The sequence below is a fragment of the Notechis scutatus genome, chromosome Z, assembly GCF_049901735.1.
Source record: "Notechis scutatus isolate UNSWTSFEM ecotype Mainland chromosome Z, rNotScu1.2, whole genome shotgun sequence".
Lineage (NCBI taxonomy): Eukaryota > Metazoa > Chordata > Lepidosauria > Squamata > Elapidae > Notechis > Notechis scutatus.
Genome location: NC_142025.1, coordinates 132,792,766 through 132,818,032, shown reverse-complemented (window position 1 = coordinate 132,818,032; position 25,267 = coordinate 132,792,766). Strand labels below are relative to the sequence as shown.

The 25,267-nt window shown below is 41.3% G+C and overlaps 2 protein-coding genes across 4 annotated transcripts; both read left to right on the top strand.

Annotated features, from left to right (window-relative positions):
• The first annotated feature begins 3,613 nt into the window (after nucleotides 1-3,613).
• Nucleotides 3,614-11,700, top strand: LOC113421759 (zymogen granule membrane protein 16-like). Of its 3 annotated transcripts, none has more exons than XM_087947812.1 (4): nucleotides 3,614-3,755; nucleotides 5,605-5,659; nucleotides 9,182-9,314; nucleotides 10,038-11,700. In XM_087947812.1, the coding sequence occupies exons 1-4, from the start codon at nucleotides 3,693-3,695 to the stop codon at nucleotides 10,399-10,401; spliced, it is 615 nt and encodes a 204-aa protein (XP_087803938.1). In that variant the 5' UTR covers nucleotides 3,614-3,692; the 3' UTR covers nucleotides 10,402-11,700. The 3 variants fall into 3 exon arrangements, with proteins under 3 accessions (XP_087803938.1, XP_087803939.1, XP_087803936.1); XM_087947813.1 differs by having other exon boundaries at nucleotides 3,629-3,755; nucleotides 5,574-5,659; XM_087947810.1 differs by having other exon boundaries at nucleotides 3,652-3,755; nucleotides 5,581-5,659.
• Nucleotides 11,701-15,887: 4,187 nt separating this feature from the next.
• On the top strand, nucleotides 15,888-24,852 carry LOC113421754 (protein mab-21-like 4). Its single transcript, XM_026682324.2, has 7 exons — nucleotides 15,888-16,738; nucleotides 16,874-16,955; nucleotides 19,452-19,475; nucleotides 19,676-19,738; nucleotides 22,326-22,590; nucleotides 23,290-23,440; nucleotides 24,154-24,852. The coding sequence occupies exons 1-7, from the start codon at nucleotides 16,193-16,195 to the stop codon at nucleotides 24,565-24,567; spliced, it is 1,545 nt and encodes a 514-aa protein (XP_026538109.1). The 5' UTR covers nucleotides 15,888-16,192; the 3' UTR covers nucleotides 24,568-24,852.
• The last annotated feature ends 415 nt before the right edge of the window (nucleotides 24,853-25,267 follow it).

Genomic DNA, 25,267 nt, shown 5'->3' with positions numbered 1-25,267 from the left:
ATCCATCACAGAAACATCAAAGAAGCAAAAAGTGCATTAATTTTCCTAAAGTACCTTTAAGCCTAGTTTGGAACAAATACAGAATTTTTGGAAACTCTTATGAGGAATTTCTCAATTTTTTCCATGCTTCCTCCCAGTCTCCCTCAACATGGCTAAACTGCATTTTATGAGATAATTGTCCATTGACTCATCCACTATCTGGACACTTTATACCGGTGTTCTTCTCTGTCCTTTTTTCTAGCCTCCACAAAATCTCATAAACTACATTTTTAAAAAGGGCACAGATTTATTTATTTATTGCAACTTCTGAAAACTTCCAGGCTGTAGAAATGTTGCCCCTGTCACCACCAACTTTTAATTCCCCTAATCCAATGCAGCCATGCCAGGGATTGGGGGGGGGACGGGGGACGAAAGGTTTTTAAAAATCATTTCATATAAACCGAAAGGAGTTTGCAAGGCATGACCAGGAAAAAGTCAAGACAGGGGCTGCAACATTGCACATAAAAAACTAACCAGAGCTTTCAGTGGCACCATTGCAGCTTCATCCTGACTTTTTTGATCACAATCTGCAAACACCACTGAATCCCTGGATGCCTGAGTTTTCCAAGATACAAGTCGTTTTTCACTTACAACAGTTCATTTAGTGACCACTCAAAGTTACAACGGCACTGAAAAATGTTTTTCATGCTTACAACTGTTGCAGCATCCCCATGGTCACAGGATTAAAATTCAGATGTTTGGCAACAGACTCATACCTATGACCATTGCAATGCCCCAGGGTCCTACTGACAAGCAAAGTCAATGGGGAAGCAATTGGTTATTCACTGAGATTCGCTTAACAATGATGGCAAGAAAGGTCATAGAATGGGGCAAAACTCACTTAACAAATATTTTGGGCTCAATTGGGGTCGTAAGACAAGGACTACCTGTAATGTCGGGTAGAGCCTTAGTGATTTCACTTGCCTTGCCTGGAATCAAAATTAGGGGGGGAAATAATATTTAAATGCTAGAACCCTTTGATGACTTCAGCTTCTGCCATTCATGGACTGAAGATGAAATGAAAACAATATGATGGGGACATGTCAGTGGTGGGATTCAATTTTTTTTTAATATCGATTCTGTGCGCATAGTTTGGTGAGTGTGGCGTGGCTTGGCGGGCATGGCAGGTTACTGCAAAATCCCCGTTCCCTCCCCACCCCACTAACCTGCTTTCCAACTCTGTTCTCCTGTGCAGGGCAACCAAAGAAGACCCAGCCGATCAGCTGGGACTCGGGAGGCAGAGAAGAGATGGGGGCGGGGCCAGTCAGAGGTGGTATTTGTCAGTTCTCTGAACTACTCAAAATTTCTGCTACAGGTTCTCCAGAACTGATCAGAACCTGCTGAATACCACCTCTGGGACATGTCATGCTGGCTGGGGAATTCTGGGAGTTAAAATCCAAACATCTTAAATGTGTCCAAAGTAAAGAAACACTGATATGGATCAAAGCCCCGCCCCTTTTCAATGTCCCTCAAAAGAGGCAGGACTTCCAATCCTCCATCTTGGTTTGTTTGATTCTCTTGCTGTGGTGCTAAACATCAGATCAGGCCATCTGTGACCTGGCACTTCTAGACACATTGGAACTTCAACTCCCAGAATTCCTGGCCCATTCCACCTATCAGCCATTCAGAAAGAGAAGTTTGGGATACTGGGGTTAAAGCTATACAAGCAGTTTTATTTGTGAACAGTAATCATACAAATCAATTGGTAAAAAACAGATTTTGCTGCACTCAAAGGCAGCTGATACAGATACATGATACTGTAGAAAATTAAAACCAGTGTTTTTCAACCTTGACAACTTTAAGAAGTGTGAACTTCTTAAATTAAATGGTTGTGTGACCACAAACAGATTAATATGACAAATTTAATTGGTGCCAGTCTAGTGTGTAATATGTATATACCATGATATAAGATCATCCACGAGTAATATACATGTTACACAGAATATGACGTACATATGGAAACGTATGACTAGTTTTTTTTCCCCTAACTACTTGTATACATGATGTACAATGACAATAAAGGCTTTGAACTTTAACTCCCAGAACTCCTCAGCCAGTGTTATTCATCGGGCAATTCTGGGAATTGAAATGGAAGTTTGCTAAGATTGAGAAACAGATTAAGAAAGCATGCATTATTATGGTCTTTATTATGGTCTCTGCTGCCATCATGTGGCAGTTATGTGCCTTTGCATAATGTTCCTCTATGCTTTACTATCCTAGTAGGAGAGCACACCATCTGGGCAAGGAAAAATTCCACAGGGCTGCGAGTTCACTTGTTTCAAGAGCATCTTCGGGTTCCCAAACCACAAAATTGGGCATTTATTGGCAGTGAATATCCAGTGACTGTCTTAGCATAACATGCTAAGCTTGCTTAGTTTGAACACTGGATATTTTTTCATAGTTTACGCTGTGTTAAGCAAGGCCACTCTGTAGTTATTAGACTTTTTTTATCCTGCATTTCTCTTAGAAGCTTTAATACAGGTAGTCCTCGACTTACAACCATTTACTTAGCAACTGTTCAAGGTTGCAACTGCACTCAAAAAAGTGATTTATGACCTTTCCTCACACATACAATTGTTGCAGCATCCCCACAAATGGGACCAGAATTTCTACTGCTAAGTGTACTCAATTTTACAACATTTTTGCCATAGTTGTTATGCGAATCACTGTAGCTGGTAAATGGATCATGCAGTCATTGAGTGAATCTGGCTTCTCCCATTGCTTTTGCTTGTTGTATTATTTAGCACAGGGGTCTCCAAACTGCAATCCATGGACCAGCCCTGGTCTGCAGCATGCCAGAAACCAGGCCATGCAAATAAGTGAAGCCCCATCCGTGGGATGCAGGCAGTAGATGAAACCATGCCCCATCTGGTCCATGGAAAAAAAAACACTCTCCACGGAATCAGAATAGAATAGAATAGAATAGAATAGAATAGAATAGAATAGAATAGAATAGAATTCTTTATTGTCCAAGTGTGATTGGACACACAAGGAATTTGTCTTGATGCAAATGCTCTCAGTGTACATAAAACAAAAAATACATTCATCAAGAGTCAAGAATCATCAGGTATAACAATAGTCATAGGCATGTTATAACCATCATAAATGAATTCTAAGTGCCAAGTGCCCAAATTTTGATCCTGTGACCCTGGGGATGCTACAGTGGTTATAAGTGCAAGAACCAGTCGTAAGTCACTTTTTTATGGCCTTTTAACTTCAAATAGTGGTTCAACAAATAGTTACAAGGACTACCTGTATAGAAAGGTGACTTCACCCCCACCCACCCCAATTCAATTTCTCTTTATCCAAGTGAATCAAAAGAGGAGCCCATATTACTTTTATCTGCCATGCAAGTGACTGAAAACTGAAGTATGATTTATTTATTTTTTTGTGGTTAAAAAGACAGTATGGTGCAACCACTCAAGTGTAGATTCATCCAATGATGGCTTTCTGGAATGAAGATCTTAGGAAAGCTCACAATAGAAGCTCTGTTCGTGTGCCCTGCGGCTAACAACAGGTAAAAAGAAACTCCAGAAATGTCCAAATTGTTGCCAAACCAATAGGAGCTCCTTTCTTTCAAATCAGGCCACATTTGAGCAGCAGGAGCAGAGATTGAAAACAAGGGATTATTTGAAATCTGAAGCCTTAGGAAGATGAAGAGAATAAATCCTATTGCCTTGGGCTCCTCTCACCAAATAACAATTCAGTTTCATAAGGTAAATTACAGAGTTGGGCTGCAGAAATGTGCAAATATTATATTTAGATCCACCTATGGTGATAATTACAGGGGTGAAAAGATGCACCTTGCATCTAAGGACATTTTTATGGGGAGAATCTCCTGGATGGATGGATGGATGGATGATGGATGGATGGATGGATGGATGGATGGATGGATGGATGGGAGGGAGGGAGGGAGGGAGGGAGGGAGGAAACAGAATAAAAAGGGAACAAGGCAAGGAAGGAAAGAGGGAGGAGGGAGAGAGGGAGGAAAGAAAGAAAAACATGTGGAAGGGGAGATGGAAGCAGAAAGAGGAGAAAGAGAAGGAGAAAGAAAGAGAAGTCTTATAAATCCAATCCAAAATACATTGGCTTACAAATAAATTTACTAAAATTAACAGGACCTCCTTCTGAATTGACACAGAAATATGGAAGGGATGGTATTTTAATGACACCACAATCAGAGCTTTTATTTTTTTATTTTGCTTGCATGATTTTTTTCTTTTTAGGTTTTTGCCTTCAAATTCTTATTTCAGCCAACATCATGACATCCTAAACCCTACAGCTCCCTAATACTGTAGTAGAAGACTGAATTTTAAATAGAATAATTTAACAAAAACCTGAATTTAAAATAGCATTTTTGAACTGACAATTCCTTTCAGTTGCCTTTCCTTTAAAAAAAACTATCTCTTTTTTATATCTTGCTGCATTTTACCTGCTTCCAATTCAATTGCCTGCCATCACTGTGTTAAGATGATATCCCCGCATCTTTATTTCAGTTAGTCCTTAACTTGCTATCACAATTTGACAGAATTTCTGTTGCTAAGCAAGGCAGTTTTTAAGTGATTTAAGTGATGTCTGATTTTTGCCACAATTAAGAGAATTACTAAAGTTGTTAAATGAGCCTGGTTTCCCCCATTAAGGCTACTGACTGCCGGCCGCCTGCAATTTGGCAGAGCAAATCCCACCAGGCTCAAGATTGACTCAGCCTTCCATCCTTGCAAGGCTGGTAAAATGAGGATGCAGATAGTTTGGGGCAATATGCTGACTCTGTAAATCACTTAGAGAGGACTATAAAGCACTATAAAGCAGTATAAGTGCTATTGCTATTAACGTTGCTTGTTTGAACCAGCTGGGCAATCCCATGATCCTGGCATGCCACAACCAGCTGATTGCTATGTAACCTGAATTTTTATCACATAACCATGGGGATGTTACAATGGTCATAAGCATGACGACCAGTTATGTGTCTCTTTTTTTAGTGCCACTGTAACTTTGAATAGTTGCTAAATGAATGGTTATATGTCAAGGTCTACATGTATTGTAATGAATTTAAGGTTGGTCTTCTAAACCAGGGTTGTCAAACTCAAGGCCCAGGGGGCGGATCCAGCCTGCAGAGTGCTTAGATCTGGCTTGCAGGGCTACCCTGGAAACAGCAAAGGATCAGCCCGCAGTGCTCTGCCAGTGAAAACAGAGCTTGGGAGGGCTGCGTGCAGCTCTCCCAAGCTCCGTTTTTGCTGGCAGAGGGTTGCAGGAGGCCATTGCAGCCTAAAATGGAGCTTGGGAGTGCAGAGCACTTGGGCCACCACAGGCGCCCTCAACATGAGTGACGTCAAGCTGGCCACACCCACTCCACCCCCCACCCCCCCAAGATCAAACACAACCCTGATGCGGCCCTCAGTGAAATAGAGTTTGACACGCCTGTTCTAAAGAGATATATTCACACACAAAAAATCTGTTTAATTCAATGGTACATCATGCTTAAAACTGTATTGTAAAAGATAACATGTTAACTATAACTCTCTCCTGTTCTGCAACTTTCAGATTAAGCCAATTTCATTTTTCCAGATGCTGTTTTTTGTGTTTCTTTCCCTTTTTTGTGCTGAAGTGTCAACTACTTCAGGTAAGCTCTAGCTGGCTGGCTGGGGAATGCTGGGAGTTGAAGTCCACACATCTTCAAACTGCCTAGGTTGAAAAACATAGATCTAGAAACACTCTCACTGAATTCTATCCAATGCCTGAGGAATAAGAATTGTAGAAAATTGTGATAATTTGCACTTAGAAAGGTGTGTTTGTATACATGTGGATTTTTTCTCATGTAGCTTTTTCTCTGTAATATTACACTACTAACTAGAGCATACAAAACATTTGCTAGACCAATACTCGAATACAGCTCATCAGTTTGGAACCCACATTACGTATCTCATATTAACACAGTTGAGAAAGTTCAGAAATATTTCACAAGAAGAGTTCTCCACTCCTCTACTTGTTGCAGAATACCTTATGCCAGAGGTCTTCAAACTTGATAGCTTTAAAAAGTATGGACTTCAACTCCCAGAATTTCTCCTCCTCCAGCCATGGTGGCTCGGGAATTCTGGGAGTTGAAGTCCACAAGTCTTAAACTTGCCAAGTTTGAAGACCCTTGCCTTATGCCACCAGACTCGAAATTCTAGACCTAGAAAACTTAGAACTACGCCGCCTTCGGTCCGATCTAAGTATAGTATATAAAATCATACATTGCAATGTCCTACCTGTCAACCATAACAATACAAGAGCAAACAATAGATACAAACTCAAGGTTAATCGCACCAAACTTGATTGCAGGAAATAGGACTTCCGCAACAGAGTGGTCAATGTCTGGAATACTCTACCTGACTCTGTGGTTTCTTCCCCAAACCCCAAAAACTTTAACCTTAGACTTTCTACTATTGACCTCACCCCCTTCCTAAGAGGCCTATAGGGGGCGTGCATAAGCGCATCAATCATGCCTACCGTCCCTGTCCTATTACTTCTTTTATTTTTCTTATATGTATCCATGTATTCATAACTATGTTTTTACTTATACCTATAATCTTGTAAGCAATTGACAAACCAAATAAAATAAATAAAAATAAAATAAAAATGTCAATTGCAAGGACCAGATGTGTACTGTAGGCAAAAGTTAGAGGCAGCCCCCCCCCCCCAACCTATATGTTAAAAGCATAGAGATTTGGAAAATACACATTAAAACTTTATATTTTTATGCAGATTTATAAGGCTTAAACACTGTGACTGCATGATGAACAACCCCAAAAAACAATAAAATAGAATTAAATATATTTTTTTATTGGCCAAGTGTGATTGGATACACAAGGAATTTGTCTTTGGTACATATGCTCTCAGTGTATATAAGAAAAAATAAAATACATTCTATTAAAACAATAAAACAAACAATAAACAAAAAAGCACACCCCCAGACCATATAACTTTAAAACATGTGCATTGTATAAGATCCAAAATATACAATGACAATTAAGCATACTGTATAAGAGAGCAACTAAAGGGAATTCTTCTGTTTGCCCCTAAAGCTTGAGGGAATGGCCAGGTTTAACAGCTCTTTAAGGTGAGGATAACAGATAACAGATAATCAGAGTTGGAAGGGACCTTGTAGGTCATCTAGTCCAACCCCCCGCCCAAGAGGGAGACCCTACACCATTTCTGACAAATGGCAGTCCAAGGAGAATTGAGGCTTATCCAAATAACAGAGCAACCACAGAAAAAGCATATTTTCTAGGTCTCCTAATATTGCAAGATTTAAGAGAAGGAACCCGTTACCTATTTAATTAGAAAAGTATTGGTTAAGCAGTTTTTCCCAGCCAGCAATATATGGATAATTGTAGCAGATCTGAGTTACAAGGGCTGGCCAAAAAAGATATAATTTGAATTAAATCACTAATTGATTGCATAGATCTCTACAATTACAGGACAGGATTAAATGATTAAAAATGGGTTTGAAAATTGTAATTCTAATGTAATACTAGTTTAGTAGCCAATCTTGTAGTTTAGTATACAAATCCTTTAATCCCAAATATTAATAGATGGCTAACCCAATTCTCAACATGGGTCTTCATTCCCACGCATTTCAATTCTCTTCTGCCTCAGCTAAAGGAAGCATCTGATTGGCCTTATATGGACTAAGAAGCCAAACAGGCTCCATGATGACTCATATAAAATTTCACTACAGGATATGTTTTAAATTTCTTTTTTCTCTCTCTCTCATTTTCTCTGTGAGTAAATCTAAAGCAAAGCATCAGCTTATAGTCCTGATATGTACAACAGCTTTGTAAATACATCTGCAGAGGTTACTAGCCAAAGAAAAATAAAAAACTAGCCAACCAATAATTTATATTATTTATAAATAATACTTATAATGTGCCCCCAGAGTATGGTCCAACTGTTATCAAAAATTAAAAGTAAATTTTAGTTAAAATGGTACATAAGCAACAACTTCAAGATATACCATGATAGATTTATATAGTAGAAAGAACATTTATACCATTATAAAATCCTAAATTTATAATCCTGACAACCGTTATCTCACTTTGCTTGTACATGTAATCCTTATGACTTTAATGAAACCCAGAGTTTCAGTCACAAATTGTTGCAGTCATAAGTGAAAACAACACATGACAACTCAATTGGATGACCATTTTTACAATGGTCAGTAAACTAAGTCTCCATGGCTGCCAAGCAAATCCAGCATACTCAGTAAGTGTTTGTTGTGTTTTCTGCAAAAAGTCATAAGACTGCAGGATGCTGCAACCAGTTATAAATGGGAGTTCGTTGCCAAGATCCTAAAATGTGTTCTTGTGACTTCAGAGGATATCAGTAGTGGGATTCAAATAATTTAACAACAGGTTCTCTGCCCTAATGATTTATTCCAACAACCAGTTCCCCAAACTGCTCAGAAAGTTAACAACCAATTCTCCCGAAGTGGTGTGAACTAGCTGAATCCCACCACTGGAAGATGGGTGGTAGTTGTAATTTGGAAGATAGGTCATAAGTGGCTGTTTTGAAGTTTGTCGTAACTTCAGACAATTGTTAAGAGACTGGTTGTAAATTGATGATTCCTGGTAAGATTTACAAAAGGGGGAAAAAAACCCAGCATTTCTCAACCATGGCAACTTTAAGATGGGTGAACTTCAACTCCCAGAATTCCACAGCCAGCATGCTGATCTAACTCTTAGCCATCATTCTCAATAATCATTCACAACCACCTCTATTGATTCACCTTCTTTATTAAATAAATACATTTTCAAACATTAATGGTGTTGCTTTGTTTTGAATTTGAGTTTCAGTAGAACATATAACTTCTTCAATAATATTTGAGCTCCTCGAGGATGGGAAGTTAGAGCAGGAATCTGCAAGAGGACTTCCTATCTCTAGCAGTCTTCCTTCACCAGCCTATGTGATTGTTTGTATGGGACACTAGTTCCCCTCTGAGTGATCATGTCTATATACACATACAAGGCTGTTTAATCAGGGGACACAAAATGGGATACAGCTTCATGAGCTATTCTGCAGGGGCATAGAAAGATCAGGAATGGATTGGTTGATTGAATAACTTGTTCAATTAATTGGTTCTCCTTCTTCTTTATGGATCCAGACCAGAGAAAGTTTTCTTCCTACTCTGGGGAATATGGTGGTAATGGTGGAGACTATTTTGATCAGTCCAGCAACCAGTTTGAAGGCCCTATATCAGCGATGAAAATAAGGTCAAATGACAGAGGTATACTAAGGTATGCATATCTACATGAACCGTATATAGCTGGGCTTTAACTTGAAAGCTAAAAAATATGAATCAACTGAGGAGAGCATAAATAACCCAAATGTGGAAATGGTTTATTGATAATTGATTGACTAATCAGTCAATAAGCTATTTATATGTGAAAAGACATGTCTAAGGGCTGCAGATCGTATCTAAAGTACATACCTAGATCAATACTGAAGGAAAATAGTATTTCTGAAATCTCAGCAACATGAAGATGAATGGACTTCAACTCCCAGAATTCTCCAGTCAGCATAGCTGGTTGGGAATTCTGGGAATTGAAATCCACAGATCTTCAAGTTGCCAAGGTGAAGAAACACTATTCTGGAACCATTTCCTAGCTCTTCTTCATTCTGGGTAAGATGACAGAAGTGTAGGTGAAAGACCTTTTCCCTTTCTACGGAGGTCTGCTGGGATGAGCATCATCAATAAAAGAGAATATATGTAGTTCAGTGTTGAACTGAGGGATCCTTGGTGCTTTTTGAGCATGCTTGTTTTCTTGCAGACATTTCATGACCCAACTAGGTAACACCATCAGTGCTGCCTGTAATACTGATGACGTTACTTAATTTGGATAATGAAACACCTGCAAGGAAACAAACAAGAGAGCACCAAGGACCCCTCCTGAGTATCATTATTAATTTCCATTTAAGGTGATTCTACACCTAACATCATCTTTCTCTTGTTAATGCAGCATCCAGGTTTGCTATGGTGGCATATGGTCCAATAATGAAGGAAATACAGCAGGCCGCCCCTTGGACATGCACCTGTCCTTTGGGGAGGGATTGGTGCAGGTGAACGGCCGTTTCGGAAACACTGTGGAATACCTGGCCTTCCGCACCAATATGGGCCATGTCTTTGCCTTTGGGCCAAATTCTGGTTTGGGATTGCCATTCACCGCAGAGCCTTCGCACCCCAACACAGTTCTGAGGTTCATCAGTGGGAGGTCAGGATCGATGGTCAATGCCCTCGGTTTCCACTGGGATGAAGATCAATGGATGAAAGGGTGGAATGAATCCGTCCGCTCTCCAGATCCACCACCAGTGACCCAGATATAGATCGCTCTACCTTTAATCCTCACCCTTAAAACCAATACAAATGCTACACAATCTCTTTTGTTGTTTTCCTTTGGATCTTGGGGGAGGAGAAGAGGGAAGGACAGGGAGTAATACACTTTTGCTGTTAATACCCTGATTTTGATAGTCCCTACTTTCACCATTAAAAGTTGTTGAGCTCAAATCATGGATGAAAGCACTGAGAAAGTATAGGTCGTCCTGACTTACGACCACCATTGAGCCTAACATTTCTGTTGCTAAGTGAGATACTTGTTAAGCGAGTTGTCCCATTTTACGACCTTTCTGGCCACAGTTGTTAAGAGAACCACTGAAGTTGTTAAGTTAGTAAGAGGGTTGTTAAGTGAATCTGGCTTCCTCATTGACTTTGCTTGTCAAGGGATACTGCATAAATATGAGTCAGTCTCCAAGCATCTGAATTTTGATGACAAGACCGTGGGGATGCTGCAACCGTCATAAGTGTGAAAATTGTCATAAGTAACTTATTTCAGTGCCGTTGGAAGTTCGAATGGTCACTAAATGAACTGCTGTAAGTCAAAGACTGCCTATATCTTGAAAAAAAATAGATTAATACCTGTAATATATAGTTACGCCTTGATTTACAGCCATACATTTAGTCATCATCATTCAGAGTTAGGGCTAGGGTTAGGGTTACTAGTCCTCACACTTACAATCATCATCACATTCACATGATCAAAATTTGGACACTTGGCAACCGGCGTTTTTACAATGGTTGCAGCATCCTGGGGTTGTTTTATTGCCATTTGTAACCTTCCCAGCCAACTTTTGACAAGGTAAGTCAATGGTGAAAGCTGGATGTGTTTAACAACCAGGTGATTCGTTTGATAACTGCACTGATTTGTTTAACAAACATTTCACAAAAAGGTCAAAAAAGTAGGCATGACTCACTTGCTTAGAGCAATGGAATATCTGGGCCCAATTTTGGCTGTAAGTCAGGGACCACAGTAATCTTATCTTCTGCATGTCTAACTCTATCCAGAGACCCTGGAACCTACAGAAAAGATGGACAGTGTTCCCTGAAATACATTTGCTCAGCTCATCCAGTAGATGTCGTGGGAAGAAGGAATAACCTTGAGGAACAGGGGGAAGAGATGCAACCAGGGCAATAGATAAAAGTAACCTGGATCTGGGCAGAACTGTAACATGAGAAAGCGTCTCAGACAAAATCTCATGAAGATAAAGAGAGGGAGAGGGAAAGGGTATTCAGATTTGCAAGATTCTGTAACTGTAACCTTATAATAAAAGCAGGATTAATATTCATAACTTTGTTTCCTGGTCTGGTCTGCTTTGAAGGGCTGACAATAAGGTACAGGGTTTGGCTAAGGGCTCCTCGTGATCTAGTACAAGCTCTGGATCCACACAAAATCTCCATCCTGATGCTAGAATGCATCCACACCTTTGATCTCACGCTCTTCAAAAGCATTACAATCTGATCGGGATAAGATGCAGCTATCCAAAGTTTCCAAAGCAGGGTGAGGCATAAAATTAAAATTGAAACATGATTTGAAAAAGAGAAAATAAATTTGGCAATGGTATCTAATGGATAGATAGAAATGATAGACAGAGGGAGATCACAGATGATGGATGGATGGATGGATGGATGGATGGATGGGTAGATATAGACAAACAGACAGATTTGGAAGCAAATCAGCAGGCCTATATTGAGGAATCAAGTCATTAATTGGGTTTTTGCTATAAAACTACAGACCTGGGTTGCAAATATCTGGTTCTTTTGTGTGAGTGCGTGTGCAAGTACACATAACTTCAACTCAATTTTTGACTCCTACTCAGGGATGGGATGCTCCTGGTTTGGTCTGGTTCTGTAGAACTGGTAGCTCTGAAGGACAGCAGATACCAAACCGGTTCGGTGCAACGACCTTTTCGGTTGTCTGATTGGCCCACCCACCTACCCTGGCTCTTGGCTGTCCTTTATTTCCTGCTTTTTCAACCTCAGTTGCTTTGTGTGGCGCAGCTGAGATTGAAAAAGCAGGAAGAAAGAGGCTTGCCAAATGCTACACATCTGTGCGCAGCACTTCTCAGCTGTCCAGATAGCAAAGCTGATGTTTAATTGCTTTATACACGCGCATAGCACTCTGACCGAACCGGTAGTAACACAGGTTGAATCCCACCCCTGCTCCTATTGACGGCCTGGACAGGTCCCTGCAGTTTTTTGGGGAAGTAGTTTGCCATTGTCTGCGCCCTAGGGCTGAGGGAGGAAGACTGGCTTAATATCACTAAGCAGGCATTATACCTAAGTTGGGACTAGAACTCTTGGTTTTTAGCCTAGTGCCTTTAACTACTCCATATAAGTAGTCCTCAACTTGGAACCACAATTGAGCCCAAAATTTCTGTTGGTAAGCAAGACAGTTGTTAAGTTTGTCAAATGGACTTTTGCCCCATTTTATGCCTTTCTTGCCACAGTTCTTAAGTGAATCATTGCAGTTCTTAAGGTAGTAACATGTCGTTGTTAAGTGAATCTTGACTTTGCTTGTGAGGTCACAAAAATTGATCACTTAACCCCAGGACACTTGCAACCATGGAGATGCTGTAACGGTTGTTAAGTGTGAAAAATGATCATGTCACTTTATCAATGCTGTTGTTAACTTCGAAAGGTCACTAAACAAATGGCTGTAAATCAAGGACTACCTGTACTGTACATCAAACTAACACTCTTTGGTAGCCACTAGAGGGCAGCAAAGTTGGAAGTTTCTGTATCATTTTGTGCAGCCAGGAAAATGGCTGCCACCTCCGCTGAGGGTGCTCTGCCCCTTTAAGGCCTCTCTCCAACCCAGCCCAGCCGCCCAGCCACCAGCACTGTAAAAACAACAGAAGACAGCTGGGAGTGTGTGCGTGTGTGTTGTTGTGCAGTAGTTCCTGTGTTGGGAATTTTTCTGGGAATGAGAGGGGAGGTGGTTTCTGTTACTCTGCAGACATAGAATAAATGGAAGCAGCCTAGGGATACGAGAGAGGAGTGAGTCTACTATTGGTAGTAGGACCAGTGGTAGATCTGGGAGAGTGTGAGGGAAGGAATTGTGTTACCGCTTGTGTGTTTGTGAGTGAGTTGGCAGAAGGCTTGTGTTGGCTGATTGGGAACCCACTGAATTTGGATACCTAAAAGGATCTGTGACCCACTTGATTGTCTTCTAAGGGTTGCCTGTAATATCAAAGCCTAAATCTGGCAGCTCTGCACCCATGGCTGGGGAATTCTGGGAGTTGAAGTCCACCAGGCTTAAAGTTGCCACGGTTGGAGACCCCTGGTTTAGAGGAATACAGGTAATTATCCATTTACATCACTTCATTTAGTGATGTTTGATGTTACAACAACACTGAAAATATGACTTGAGTGTTTTTCACACTCAGAACAAGAGAATAACAAGAGTTGGGAGAAGAGGTGGCATTCAGCAGGTTCTGACCAGTTCTGGAGAACCGGCAGCGGAAATTTTGAGTAGTTTAGAGAACCGGCAAATCCCACTTCTGACTGGAGATTTTACAGTATCCTTCCCCTGCCACGCCCACCAAGCCATGCCCACAGAACCAGTAGTAAAAAAATTTGAATCCCACCACTGGTTGGGAGGGATCTTGTAGGTCATTTAGTCCAACCCCCTGCCCAAGCTGGAAATCCTACAGATGCTAGTCCAGTCTCTTCTTGAAAGCTTCCAGTAATGAAGCTCCCACAATTTCTGAAGGCAAGCTGTTGCATTGGTTGATTGTTCTTACTGTCAGAAAATCTCTCATTTCTAGGTTGAATCTCTCCTTGATTAGTTTCCATCCATTATTCCTTGACTGGTCTTCAGATGGAAAACAGGTTGCACCCCTCCTCTCTGTGACAGCTCTTCAAATATTGGAAGACCGCTATCATGTCCCCCATGGTCCTTCTTTTCATTAAACTAGACATATCCCGTTCCTGCAACCGTTCTTCATAGGTTTTACCCTCCAGTCCCCTAATCATCTCTGTTGCTCTTCTCTTTCTTTTCCTTTCTTTTTCTTCTCTTCTCTTTCTCTTTCTTTCTAGAATCTCAACTTCTTTTTTATCGCAACCCTCGCAGCTTCCCCATGTTCACACAATCAAAATTCAGACACTTGGCAACTGCCTTATGAAGATTGCCGTGTCCTGGGGTCATGTGATCACCTTTTGTGACCTTCCGACAAAGAAAGTCAATGAGGAAACCAAATTCACTTAGCAACCATGTTACTAATTTAACAACAGCAATGACTCATTTAACACTAGGGCAAGAAAGGTTGTATAATGGGACAAAACCCACTTAACAAATGTCTCATTTAGCAACATAAATTTTGAGCTCAAGTGTGGTCGTAAGTCGAGGGCTACCTGTTGTCTCTGGATAGCAGAAGAAGAAACTTCAGATTCTTGCTAGAAATCCTGATTGAAATGCTCTGCTAAGAGCAAACACACAAAGAGCTGGGGTACTCTCTGATGTGTGGATGATTTTGACACTGTGGGGTCCTTGGTATTCTCTGCGCTTGGTTGTTTTCTGGCAAACGCTTCATTACACAAGTAGGTAACGTCAGTGCTAGTGAGTATGAGTTTGCTCCCTATTTGTACACTTATTAGCACTGATGTTATTACCTAGTTGGGTAATGAAACGTCTGCAAAGAAACAACCATGCTCTCAGAGAGCACCAAGGATTCCACAGTTCAACCCTGAGGTACAGATATACTCAACTTACAACCAGTTGCGATCATGTGACTGAGTGTGAATAGAATAGAACCGAATAACAGAGTTGGAAGGGACCTTTGAGGTCTTCTAGTCCAACCCCCTGCTCAGGCAGGAAACCCTATACCATTTTAGACAAATGGTTGTCCAATCTCTTCTTAAAAACTTCCAGTATTAGAGAATTCACAACTTCTGGAGGCAAATTGTTCCACTGGTTAATTGTTCTAATTGTCAGGAAATTCCTCCTTATTTCTAGGTTGCTTCTCTCCTTGATTCGTTTCCACCCACTGCTTCTTGTCCTGCCCTCAGGTGCTTTGGAGAATAGCTTGACTCCCTCTTTTTTGTGGCATTCTTTGTTGGGCATTTGGCTACTGACCTTCATTTATGGCTGTGTGCAGTGTCCTGCAGTCATGTGACCATGTTTTGGGGTGGTTTTGCTCAAAACTTTATTTCCTGTTTTTGACAAAACAGCTCATAGCAAACCATTTCCTTAACAACTGCTGCAAATAAGGTTGTAAAATTGAGTCAATTACATGGTGACGTGATTGATGACTGTCACAGCTTATGACCATATTATCCAGGCTTCACATAGTTGTAAGTCAAGGGCTACCTGTCCTGATTATTGCTATTCCTCGCTTCACAAGCTGAAAATCAGAAATGTACAGTATTAAGCTCTCAGCTTGTATTATAACTGCTTAGAGTTCTCCTGAAAAAATGCCCTTGCAATAACAAGGAAGTTAAAAACAGCTTAAAAGTTCTCTCTCTCTTGCTTGAAGGAGCAGAGATTAGGAAAATATTGAATCATTGCTTGACGCCTTAGTTTCGCTTTTAAAATCTGCCAACTTTAAGGAACAGCAAAAACCTGCATCTTGAGGGTTAATGTTCTTCTTTTTTGCTTATCCGCTTGCTGGAGAAAAAAAGAACCGCTTTTTCTTCCTCTTCCTTCTGCCAAGTACAAAAGTCACAAAGAGCCTGCCAACCGACAGAAAATAAAATTTGAAAAGAAAAGCGAAAGGAAGCCCAGAGGGGCGAGGTCTTCATAGACGGAACGGGAGAAACAAGAATTAAGGAGGAAGGTTCAAAATGAGCGACGCCGTCGTAAGTGAGCAAGAGAAAATCCTGCAGGAATTCCATGCAGAAAGAGTTTTCCTTTCAGGAAACAAGGAATGGCTTGCAGGGAAGAATTTCTTTGTGGTGAAAAGCACGGTGGAGAGAATTGTGAAGTGGGCTTATGAATCCAGCACTGGCTTGTACCGCTTTGACCCCATTCCCGTGGGCAGCTACAACGAAGGGCTGCACCTGCAAGTGGAAAACGCGTCCAATGACTTTGACTTCCTCATCCCAATACGGTATAACTCCAAGTTGGCGCTCCGGAGCAGAACCGTCCCCATTAATTCCTCCAGCCGTCCCACCCACCAGCTCCCCACCTACATTTTTCGCTACAAAGGAATCTGTAACCGTCCTGACAAAGGGCTGCCGGTTTTTTGCCAGGGCACCAAAATGTTGGTGGATATTGAGGATGTGGCAGAGACAGATGTGCAAATCTATTGTGATAAGCCAAAATCAGCATTGGCGGAAGAGGAGGAAGAGGAGGATGATCCTGAGTATTGTAAATTAGAAATGTGCCAGGTAAGTATCAATAAGATGGCCAGGAGGAAAGGTGGCGCCCCCTAGTGTTGAAATCTGGGACATGTTTGCTGGGGAAAAGGTCTTTTTCTGCTGAGGAAAAAAAGCTTTCTTTTTCTTTTCTTTCTTTTGTGCTAGGAGAGTCTCGGCCACCATAATCTGGATCCAGAGCAAATCCTGAAGGACTTTCATCAATACGTAGGAATTGCCTTAAATCCAGGTGCACCATTTCAGAAAAATTAGCCAGTGCAATGGGAGTCCAGTGCAGGAATGGACAACTGTTAAAATAAGAGAGAGTATGTTGTGAATGCTTTAAAAAAATGGAGTGGACCTTGCAGATTCATAAAATTAATTTTCTTGGTGGGTTGGGGCTGTTTACAAAGGATTCAGTTAGCAGAAGGAACCTGATAAGGAAGGAAGGTCTGTAGAGCAAGGGGCCCTGGGCTGTGGCCCATTTCTCAGTGGTGAGTCGAGCCATGGAAGCGGCAGATGAGTGCACACAACACGTGTACATCTCCACTTCTGCAAGCAGCAGGCGAGCGTGTGTGCATGCATTCTATTTGTTCAAGTGGCATGTATGCACGCTCGCCACTCGCACAAATAGAGCTGTGCTTGTGCAAAACTATCGCCTCTCCCCCTCACACACCGGTTGGCAAAACCGGAATGTTTGGGGAACATTGCCGCGTAGAGCCTTCACCCTGCACATTTACTATTTATTTATTAAAATTTATATGGTCGCCCAACTCACGGTAACTCTTGGTGGATTACAGAAAATTAAATCCCAGTACAAAACCCAATGAACTCCCCCATACTCCCTGGGGACAACAAGGAAACAACTCTTGATGGAGTTACATGTCACCTTGGACAAGCAGTCTTCAGGGCCTTTCCAAAGGTGGGGGCGGGCAATCTTATTTCTGCAGAGATGATGACCACAGGAAGGGAGCCACCACAGAGAAGGCCCTTTTTCTTGGTTCCGCCCCCTCCCCAAGAGAGAGGACCCAAAAAGTCACTTGTTTCCCTGCTCTGGTGGGTCGGGTAAATGTAAATGGAAAAGACAATCCTTCATTTTTCTTTTTTTGAGCTAGGCAGACCTGAAAACTAATATTACACTGTCAATCATTTCAGTGTTCAAAGATCTGTCATTGTTGTGAATAAATATGGTGGAAACAAGCATTGTGCAATGTGCCAAACATCCTATTTGCCTTTTAAATGAAATAATTGTAGAAAAGTAAATCCAGATGTGACCTACTTGGTTTATATTTTCATTAAGGCCGATCCAAATAGAGGAAAGCATGCAGGCTCTTCATTAAGCCAGATGTTTCAAAAATGTTGTTTGTTTGTAAAATTTAGGGGCTCCTAGCCAGGCAAAAAGCTTTTAGAGACTTTTAGCGTATGAATAATCACATTTTTTTTCCAGATACATTAATTTGCCAATTTACTTTCAAAATAATAGCTGCTGTTGTTATTCTGCACTGCTCAATTCCCAACAACCCTGAGGTACAAATTTATGGACTTCTCGCTACAGTTAGTCCTCAACTTACAACCACAATTAGGACGAGAATTTCCATTGCAAATCAACATGGATGTTAAGCAAGCCTTTTACAGCCTTTTTTGCCACAGATAACAGATAATCTGAGTTGGAAGGGACCTTATTAAGACAATTATTAAGCAAATTAATGAAATTGTTAAATGAATCATGTCATTAAGCGAACCTGGCAGCCCTGATTGACTTCGCCTGTTGGAAGCTGGTGAGAAAGTCACAAATGGCCCTGGAACACTCCAGCTGTCAAAAATACATGCTGCTTGCCAAGTGCCCAAATTTTGATCATGTTAGAATAGAATGAGTGGGAAGGGACCTTGGAGGTCTTCTAGTCCAGCCCTCTGCTCAAGCAATTTCAGATAAGCAACTGTCTAGACCAGGGGTGTCAAACTCGCGGCCCATGGGCCGGATGTGCCACGTGCTGGCCTCATCCCCGCCCGGTTTAGTGAAGGGGGAAAAAGTTCCAATACATCACATGATGATGCCACGACAACACGAGTTTGATACCCCTGGTCTAGACTCTTCTTAAAAACCTCCAGTGATGGGGCATCCACGATTTCTGAAGGCAAGATTGATTGTCCTCACAGTTAGGAAATTTCTCCTTAATTCTAGGTTGCTTTTCTCCTTGATTAGTTTCCATCCATTGTTTCTTGTCCTGCCCTCAGGTGCTTTGGAAAATAAGTTGACCCCCTCTTCTTTGTGTCAGTCCCTCAAATACTGCAATGTTGCTATCATGTCACCCCTAATTCTTCTTTTCTTTAGACTAGCCAAACCCAAACCCAAATTCATATGTTTTAGTCTCCAGGCCTTTGATCTTAGTTGCACTTCTCTGAACTTTTTCCAAGGTCTCAACATCTTTTTTGTAGTATAATGACAAAAATTGGTTGCAGTATTCCAGATGTGGTCTTACTAGGGTTTTATAAAGTGGTACTAATATTTCACATGATCTTGATTCTATGCCTCTGTTTAATGTGACCAAGGGGATGGATTTCTCTCTTGGTGCAAGTCACGTTTTTTTCAGTGCCATTGCAACTTCAAACCATCGTTAAACCGTTTGTCAAAATACCATAGAAAGTTGTGTCTGCTGGTCTGTTCCCTGGTTCTTAAATGGGATTGTTCTTGGAATTACAACAGATTATCCTTGACTTTTCCTATTTCTCTCTCCCATCTCCCCAGAGTACACCCATCCTCGACAAAACGGTAAGTCCGGAAAGTGTAAAATGTTAACATTTTTCTATTGGGATAATATGTTGAGGGATTGGATTGGGCTCCTGGGTTCCTGTTACTGGTTTATTGGGTTTTAATAAATGAAAGCAGCGATTACAGTGATTACAGGTGATAAAACTATAAAACCAGACTGCGTTCGTTAAATTTATACTGGATTCCTCTTCAACCTTTAGATCCCGTTTTCCAACTTCGGTTGTTCCCTTCCCGAGTACCCACAATACATAATAGCATAAGAGGTAAGTTGAAATTTTTTTTTTTACTGCCCATTTTTTCAAATAAGAAACATTCATCATGAGCAGATACATCTTTGTTATCCTTTAAAATTATCCTTGTTATCCTATAAAAATTAACTGACCATAGATTAACGAATTTTAAAAATATCTTAAGAGACCCTGCATAGCAAGAAATTAGCTTCTCAGAGGTGCTTTTTCAAGAGAAACTGGACTTTCTTTGTTTTTCCTTGAAACTGTTTTGCTTCTCATAAAGAAGCTCCTTCAATATCCGACAGGTGGAGAATGGAAGGATTTATTATATCCCTTGCAGTTATATGGTTATTAGCACTCTCTCTGAGAGTAGTTGAGGCTACTTGGAAGTTTATCTGTGCCCTCCAAGTGACCTCAACAACTCTGAGAGTGAGTGTTAACAACCAGATGACTGCAAGGAATATAAATCACTCCATTCCCTACCATTCCACCAGAACTGAAAAAGCCTCTTGGATGAGAAGTGAAATGTTTTCAAGGAAAAACAAAAAAAAAGTCCCATTGCCTATTGAAAAAACACCTTTGGCACAACCATGACCTGGATGACTAAGAACCTCCATAGATTTTTCAGGAATGAATCAGATTAGGGTTAGAGGCAGATTCTTTGAATGGAACTAATGCCTTTTGGTCTTTTGTCTTTGAATTTCAAATGGGTTCCATTCCATTCCCATTGTTTGTGTCTTTACGTAACAATCTTAACCTTATTTTTAATTCAAACAAGAGGCCTTGAATTCAGTAATTTTGCTATTTGCATTTGAGCCACTTTAGAGAAGTACATTTAAATAGATCCACAACAATGAAATGTGAAATATGTACTTATGCACAAATATATACCAGAAATAAAAGTACAGGACTGTAAAGGCAGTGACTCAGAACAAAGTTTGCAATAGGAAGGGCACTATTCCAGCTCACTATCCCCAAAGAATCTATTTTAAGGATGCCCTTATGTTTGATTATATGCCATTAAGTGATGATCTGTCTCTTACTTGGTCCTTCAAGTCTTCCAAGGGTGATTCCATTGCCATGTTAACTGAGTCCATCCATCTTGATGGTGGCCATCCTCTTCTCTTTCCTTCTTCTTCTCAGCCTCAAAGCCTTCTCTAGAGAGCTGAGTCTTTGCATAATTTGTCCAAAGTAGGACAATTGTGCTTCAAGTCTGAACTCTGTCTTGATTTATTTGATGATTCATTTGTTTATATATATATATATTTTGTTGAGTATTTTCCCACGTCATTATAGCTGTGCTTTTAAAGTTGTGCAGCGTTTGACAGAATCTCATCTGCCATCATCAGGCTTGTGTATTGTGTACTCACAGACGAACACAATACAGAAGCCTGATGATGGCAGATGAGATTCTGCCGAAACGTCGCTACAACTTTAAAAGCATGACTATAATGACGTGGAAAAATACCCGAACAAAGCTGAATACCATACATATATACTGTCTATCTGTCTGTCTGTCTGTCTGTCTGTCTGTCTATCTATCTATCTATCTATCTATCTATCTATCTATCTATCTATCTATTTTTCTATCTATCTATCCTGTATATTCATTCGTTCATATGAATATTTTTTTTACTCATATGAACATGCATATATTAACCTATGTGATAATTATATATGCAAATATAGTTTATATAATGGTATATTTGTGCATTATTTGTATATTATAATTTATTAACAACTGGATAGCGTAGTAGTTAAAGAACTCTTTCATGTGGCAGACCAGGGTTCAAATCCCAGATGGGTCCCTATGCAAAGACGCCCTAAAATTCACCTTACTTCAAAATATGAGTGACGTGTGTGTGTGTGTGTGTGTGTGTGTGTGTGTGTGTACTTCCTATTCAATTAAGCCTTTAGATCCACTAGTTTTATTTTCCCCACCATGCAATACAGTACTCAACTTATAATAATTTGTTTAGTGACTATTTGAAATTACAATGTCCCTGGACAAAATGACTTATGACCAGCTTTAAAAATTTATGACCCTTGTACCATCCCCATGGCATGATCAAAATTCAGGCAATTTGATAACTGGCATGAATTTATGAGGGTTGCAGCATCCTGGGGTCACATGATCTCCATTTGCAACCTTCCCAGCTGGCTTTCAACAAGCAAAATCAATGGGGAAAGCCGGATTCATTTAATGACCATTTAATGGTGCAGTAATTAGTGCCGTACTGTAGGCTACTTCTGCTGCAGCCAACCGCCTGCAATTTGGCAGATCGAATCTTACCAGGCTCAAGGTTGACCCAGCCTTCCATCCTTCTGAGGTGGGTAAAATGAGGAGCCAGATTGTTGGGGGCAATAGGCTGACTCTGTAAACCACTTAGAGAGGGCTGTAAAGCACTATGAAGCGGTATATAAGTCTAAGTGCTACTACTATTGCCAACCGCCTTGGCAAAAAAAAAAATCGTAAAATTGGGCATGTCTCACTTAACTACCTCACTTAACAACAGATCTAAATTGCATTTGTCAAGGACTACCTGTAGTTACAACTCAAGGTTGTGCATCACTTTGGCTAATAATACCCTGGATCTGCTTTCCTCCGACACATTTCTAGGGAACATCAGATTAGAGACCTTGGATTTAAGTGGTCCAGCCATCCAGTTGGTTTTCAACGAAGGGAATGAAACTATCCCGGTGAAGCTGGTGCCAGCCGTTCGGGGAGCAATAGAATTCTCCAACGAATGGATGAGGGAGGATCTCACTCACCTTTCTGACTGGTGGGATGGTGACCTCACCAATGAAAAGAAGAGCTTCCTCCAGAAGGTCCAAGCCCTTAAGGAAACGGGGCTAGAGCTCGTCCCAAAGGGAGGATTCTGGAGGTAAAAAAAACCCAAGTTGTTTGGTGGAAAGAACGGTGTGGCCAAGGTTGAGGACATGGTTTTAAGCCCTGTGGGATGCTGGATAGGGATGCAGAATAAAACACCTGACTGGAACAGGGCCAGGATTTTCCACTAGAACCTGAGACTGCTTATCTGGGTTTTTAATAAAAATGTTTTAAGCATTTGCCAAACTCTGCTTTTAATGGGATTCTTGAACCCTCATCTAAGGAGGCCTATGCTGATGTCATCTCCCTTAATGAAAGAACGACACTGGAAAGCCTCTTTTGAGAAGTTGTGTGCTTCTCTTGCTTATATTTCAGTGTTTCTCAACCTTGGCCACTTGAAGACTTCAACTCCCAGAATTCCCCAGCCAGCATGTCTTGACTGCACCCATCTTCAAGTGGCCAAGGTTGAAAAACACTGGACTTGTTGCTCACAGTTCCCATCATATCCAGGTGACCCAGAGGTACCAATCTACCATAGCACTTCTTTGGAACTCTTTAAAGCAGCTGCATCTTTTCCCAGATTATGCATAGGTCTAGAGTCCATCGGTTTCACTTTTTCTGCCCAAGTTAAGAAAGGCCAGTTGCAAACTTAAGATACACCGGAAGGACCCTTGAGCTGGATACATGGTTCTAAAGCTCCTGTTTGCAGAACGATTACAATATTCCTAACCACCATTTCCCCCCCCGGAACCAGGCTGTCTTTCAGGTGTGCTGAGATGATGATCCTTAAGGAAGTCGACGCTGATGGAGGACAGAGACGGGCAGCTTTACGACTGCTCAAGTTTGTTAACCAGACTAGATGGACCCCGGAGTATGGCAAAATCCTGACTTCCTACCATCTTAAGGTGAATCTTCTGAACTAACTCCTGCGCTAGGCCAGATTAAGCTTCCACCTCACCCTCATGAAGATACATTGAAACTCCCCATATGCAGGTAGTCCTCAGCTTATGACCACAATTTCCATTGCTAAGCAGGACAGTTCTTAAGTCAATCATACCTGATTTTGACCTTTACTGCCACATTTTTAAGTGAATCTCTGCAGTTGCTAAGTGCATCATGTGGTGGTTAAGTGATATCTGGCTTCCCTCACTAATTTAGCTTGTTAGAAGCCGGCGGGGAAGGTCACAGTGTTTTTATAACTCTGGTCTTTAAAGGAATGGGTAAGCTGAGGACTACTTGCTGCACTTGTATAAAAGTACATACCAACTCACTTTTACCCCACGTGGGAGCATGTAAAATTGGATAGCAATAAAAACACCTCCCTTCTGCCATCTCCTTTCCCTCTCTGCTGCCATGGTGTGTGTATGTTAGGAGAGAGCTTTGTGTGTTTTAGTCCCGATAGCATCAATTGCCGACTTCTTCCATAAAATCTCAGCTCCCCCTCACCCCGCTCTACAATATAACCATTGCCCTGCCCAAATTCCTTTCCTCCTACCTCTTCTTGACATAAACCTAGGAGCGTGATGATTGGCTGACCTGAGGAAGTCATGAGGCCCGAACCTCCAAAGTCAGCGCAAGGTCTAAGCATGGCGGCTCTGTTGCCTTTCCTCTCTTGCAGACCATTTTGCTGTGGAGCTGTGAGATCTATCCCCGCAGGGAGGCCTGGGAGACGCTGCTCTCTTCTCTCAAGAACCTCCTGGGGCTGCTGAAACACACCCTGGCCGAGAAACGCCTCCCTCATTACTTCCTGAAGCCCCTCAATCTCTTCAACAAGCGTTACAAAACCAGCAACGACATCTACTGGCCCTTGTCTTTGGAGACCCTCGGCCATGAGGTTTCAGCCATGCTGGCAGATGCCACCGCCTATCTTGTCCTGGGCCACAAATCCCCAGGCTGCTCGGCCAACCAAGGCTATGAAGAGAAAACTGCAGCTCTCCGGGAGTTTAAAGAAAGCCACCGGGAAGAACTGGAAGAACTGAAGAGAATGGAAGATGAACATATGTACGAGGAAGTAGAAACTACTGAAGAATAAACCCTGCTGGGCTTTCTTCAGGAACAAACTGCTTTTGGCTGCCATAAAATCTAGCTTTGTTCCCAAGCCTGTGATTTTCTGGTGGTTTGCAGGGAATATTTGATTTAGTTTGTGTCATTTTTAGTCCAGGCTGTCAATGTGATTTTAACTTTGAATCTCTTTTTATGGTTTTATTTTTTGGGGGGGGGGGGGAGAGGAGGGGTTTGTATGCTGCCCAACGTCCAGCAGAATTGGTCAGCTCTAATGATTTGAAATAATAAATAACTTTTCCTTCATCTCAAGAAATTGTTTTCTACCCTAAAGTAATTCCAACCTTTATGACGACGGAAGAGGCCGAAACTGTCTAGGCAAATTTCTGCAGGAGGCTCAAAGGCTACAAATCTAAGAGGTTATATCCTGAACAGCTCTTTATATCTTGGCTGCTCTGTTCCCATCATCCACTGCTAATTCTGGATTCTAGCCAAATGGTAAGGTAGAAAGAGCTGAGTAAAGTCACATTTGCCCCCCCCCATAGTATCCAACTGGTAGCCAAATGTGTAATGGCAAAATGGCCAATTTTAAAAAATAAGAGTTGTGGAATTTCCAAACATACCTTCCAATGGGAGATAGTTTGGTCAATGGTTAAGGCACCAGCCTAGATTTCTAGTCTTGTCTTAGGCATGAAAGCTGGCTGGGTGACTGGGTCAACTCATTCACTCTT

What these genes read in the sequence shown, in the direction of transcription:
- LOC113421759 (XM_087947810.1), top strand. Translation starts at nt 3,693, where the DNA reads ATGAAGAGAATAAATCCTATTGCCTTGGGCTCCTCTCACCAAATAACA. An exon ending in TAACAATTCAGTTTCATAAG is followed by an intron (nt 3,756 to 5,580) that starts GTAAATTACAGA and finishes TGCAACTTTCAG; the next exon opens with ATTAAGCCAATTTCATTTTT. An exon ending in TGAAGTGTCAACTACTTCAG is followed by an intron (nt 5,660 to 9,181) that starts GTAAGCTCTAGC and finishes TTATGGATCCAG; the next exon opens with ACCAGAGAAAGTTTTCTTCC.
- LOC113421754 (XM_026682324.2), top strand. Translation starts at nt 16,193, where the DNA reads ATGAGCGACGCCGTCGTAAGTGAGCAAGAGAAAATCCTGCAGGAATTC. An exon ending in AATACATAATAGCATAAGAG is followed by an intron (nt 19,739 to 22,325) that starts GTAAGTTGAAAT and finishes ACACATTTCTAG; the next exon opens with GGAACATCAGATTAGAGACC. An exon ending in TGACTTCCTACCATCTTAAG is followed by an intron (nt 23,441 to 24,153) that starts GTGAATCTTCTG and finishes CCTCTCTTGCAG; the next exon opens with ACCATTTTGCTGTGGAGCTG.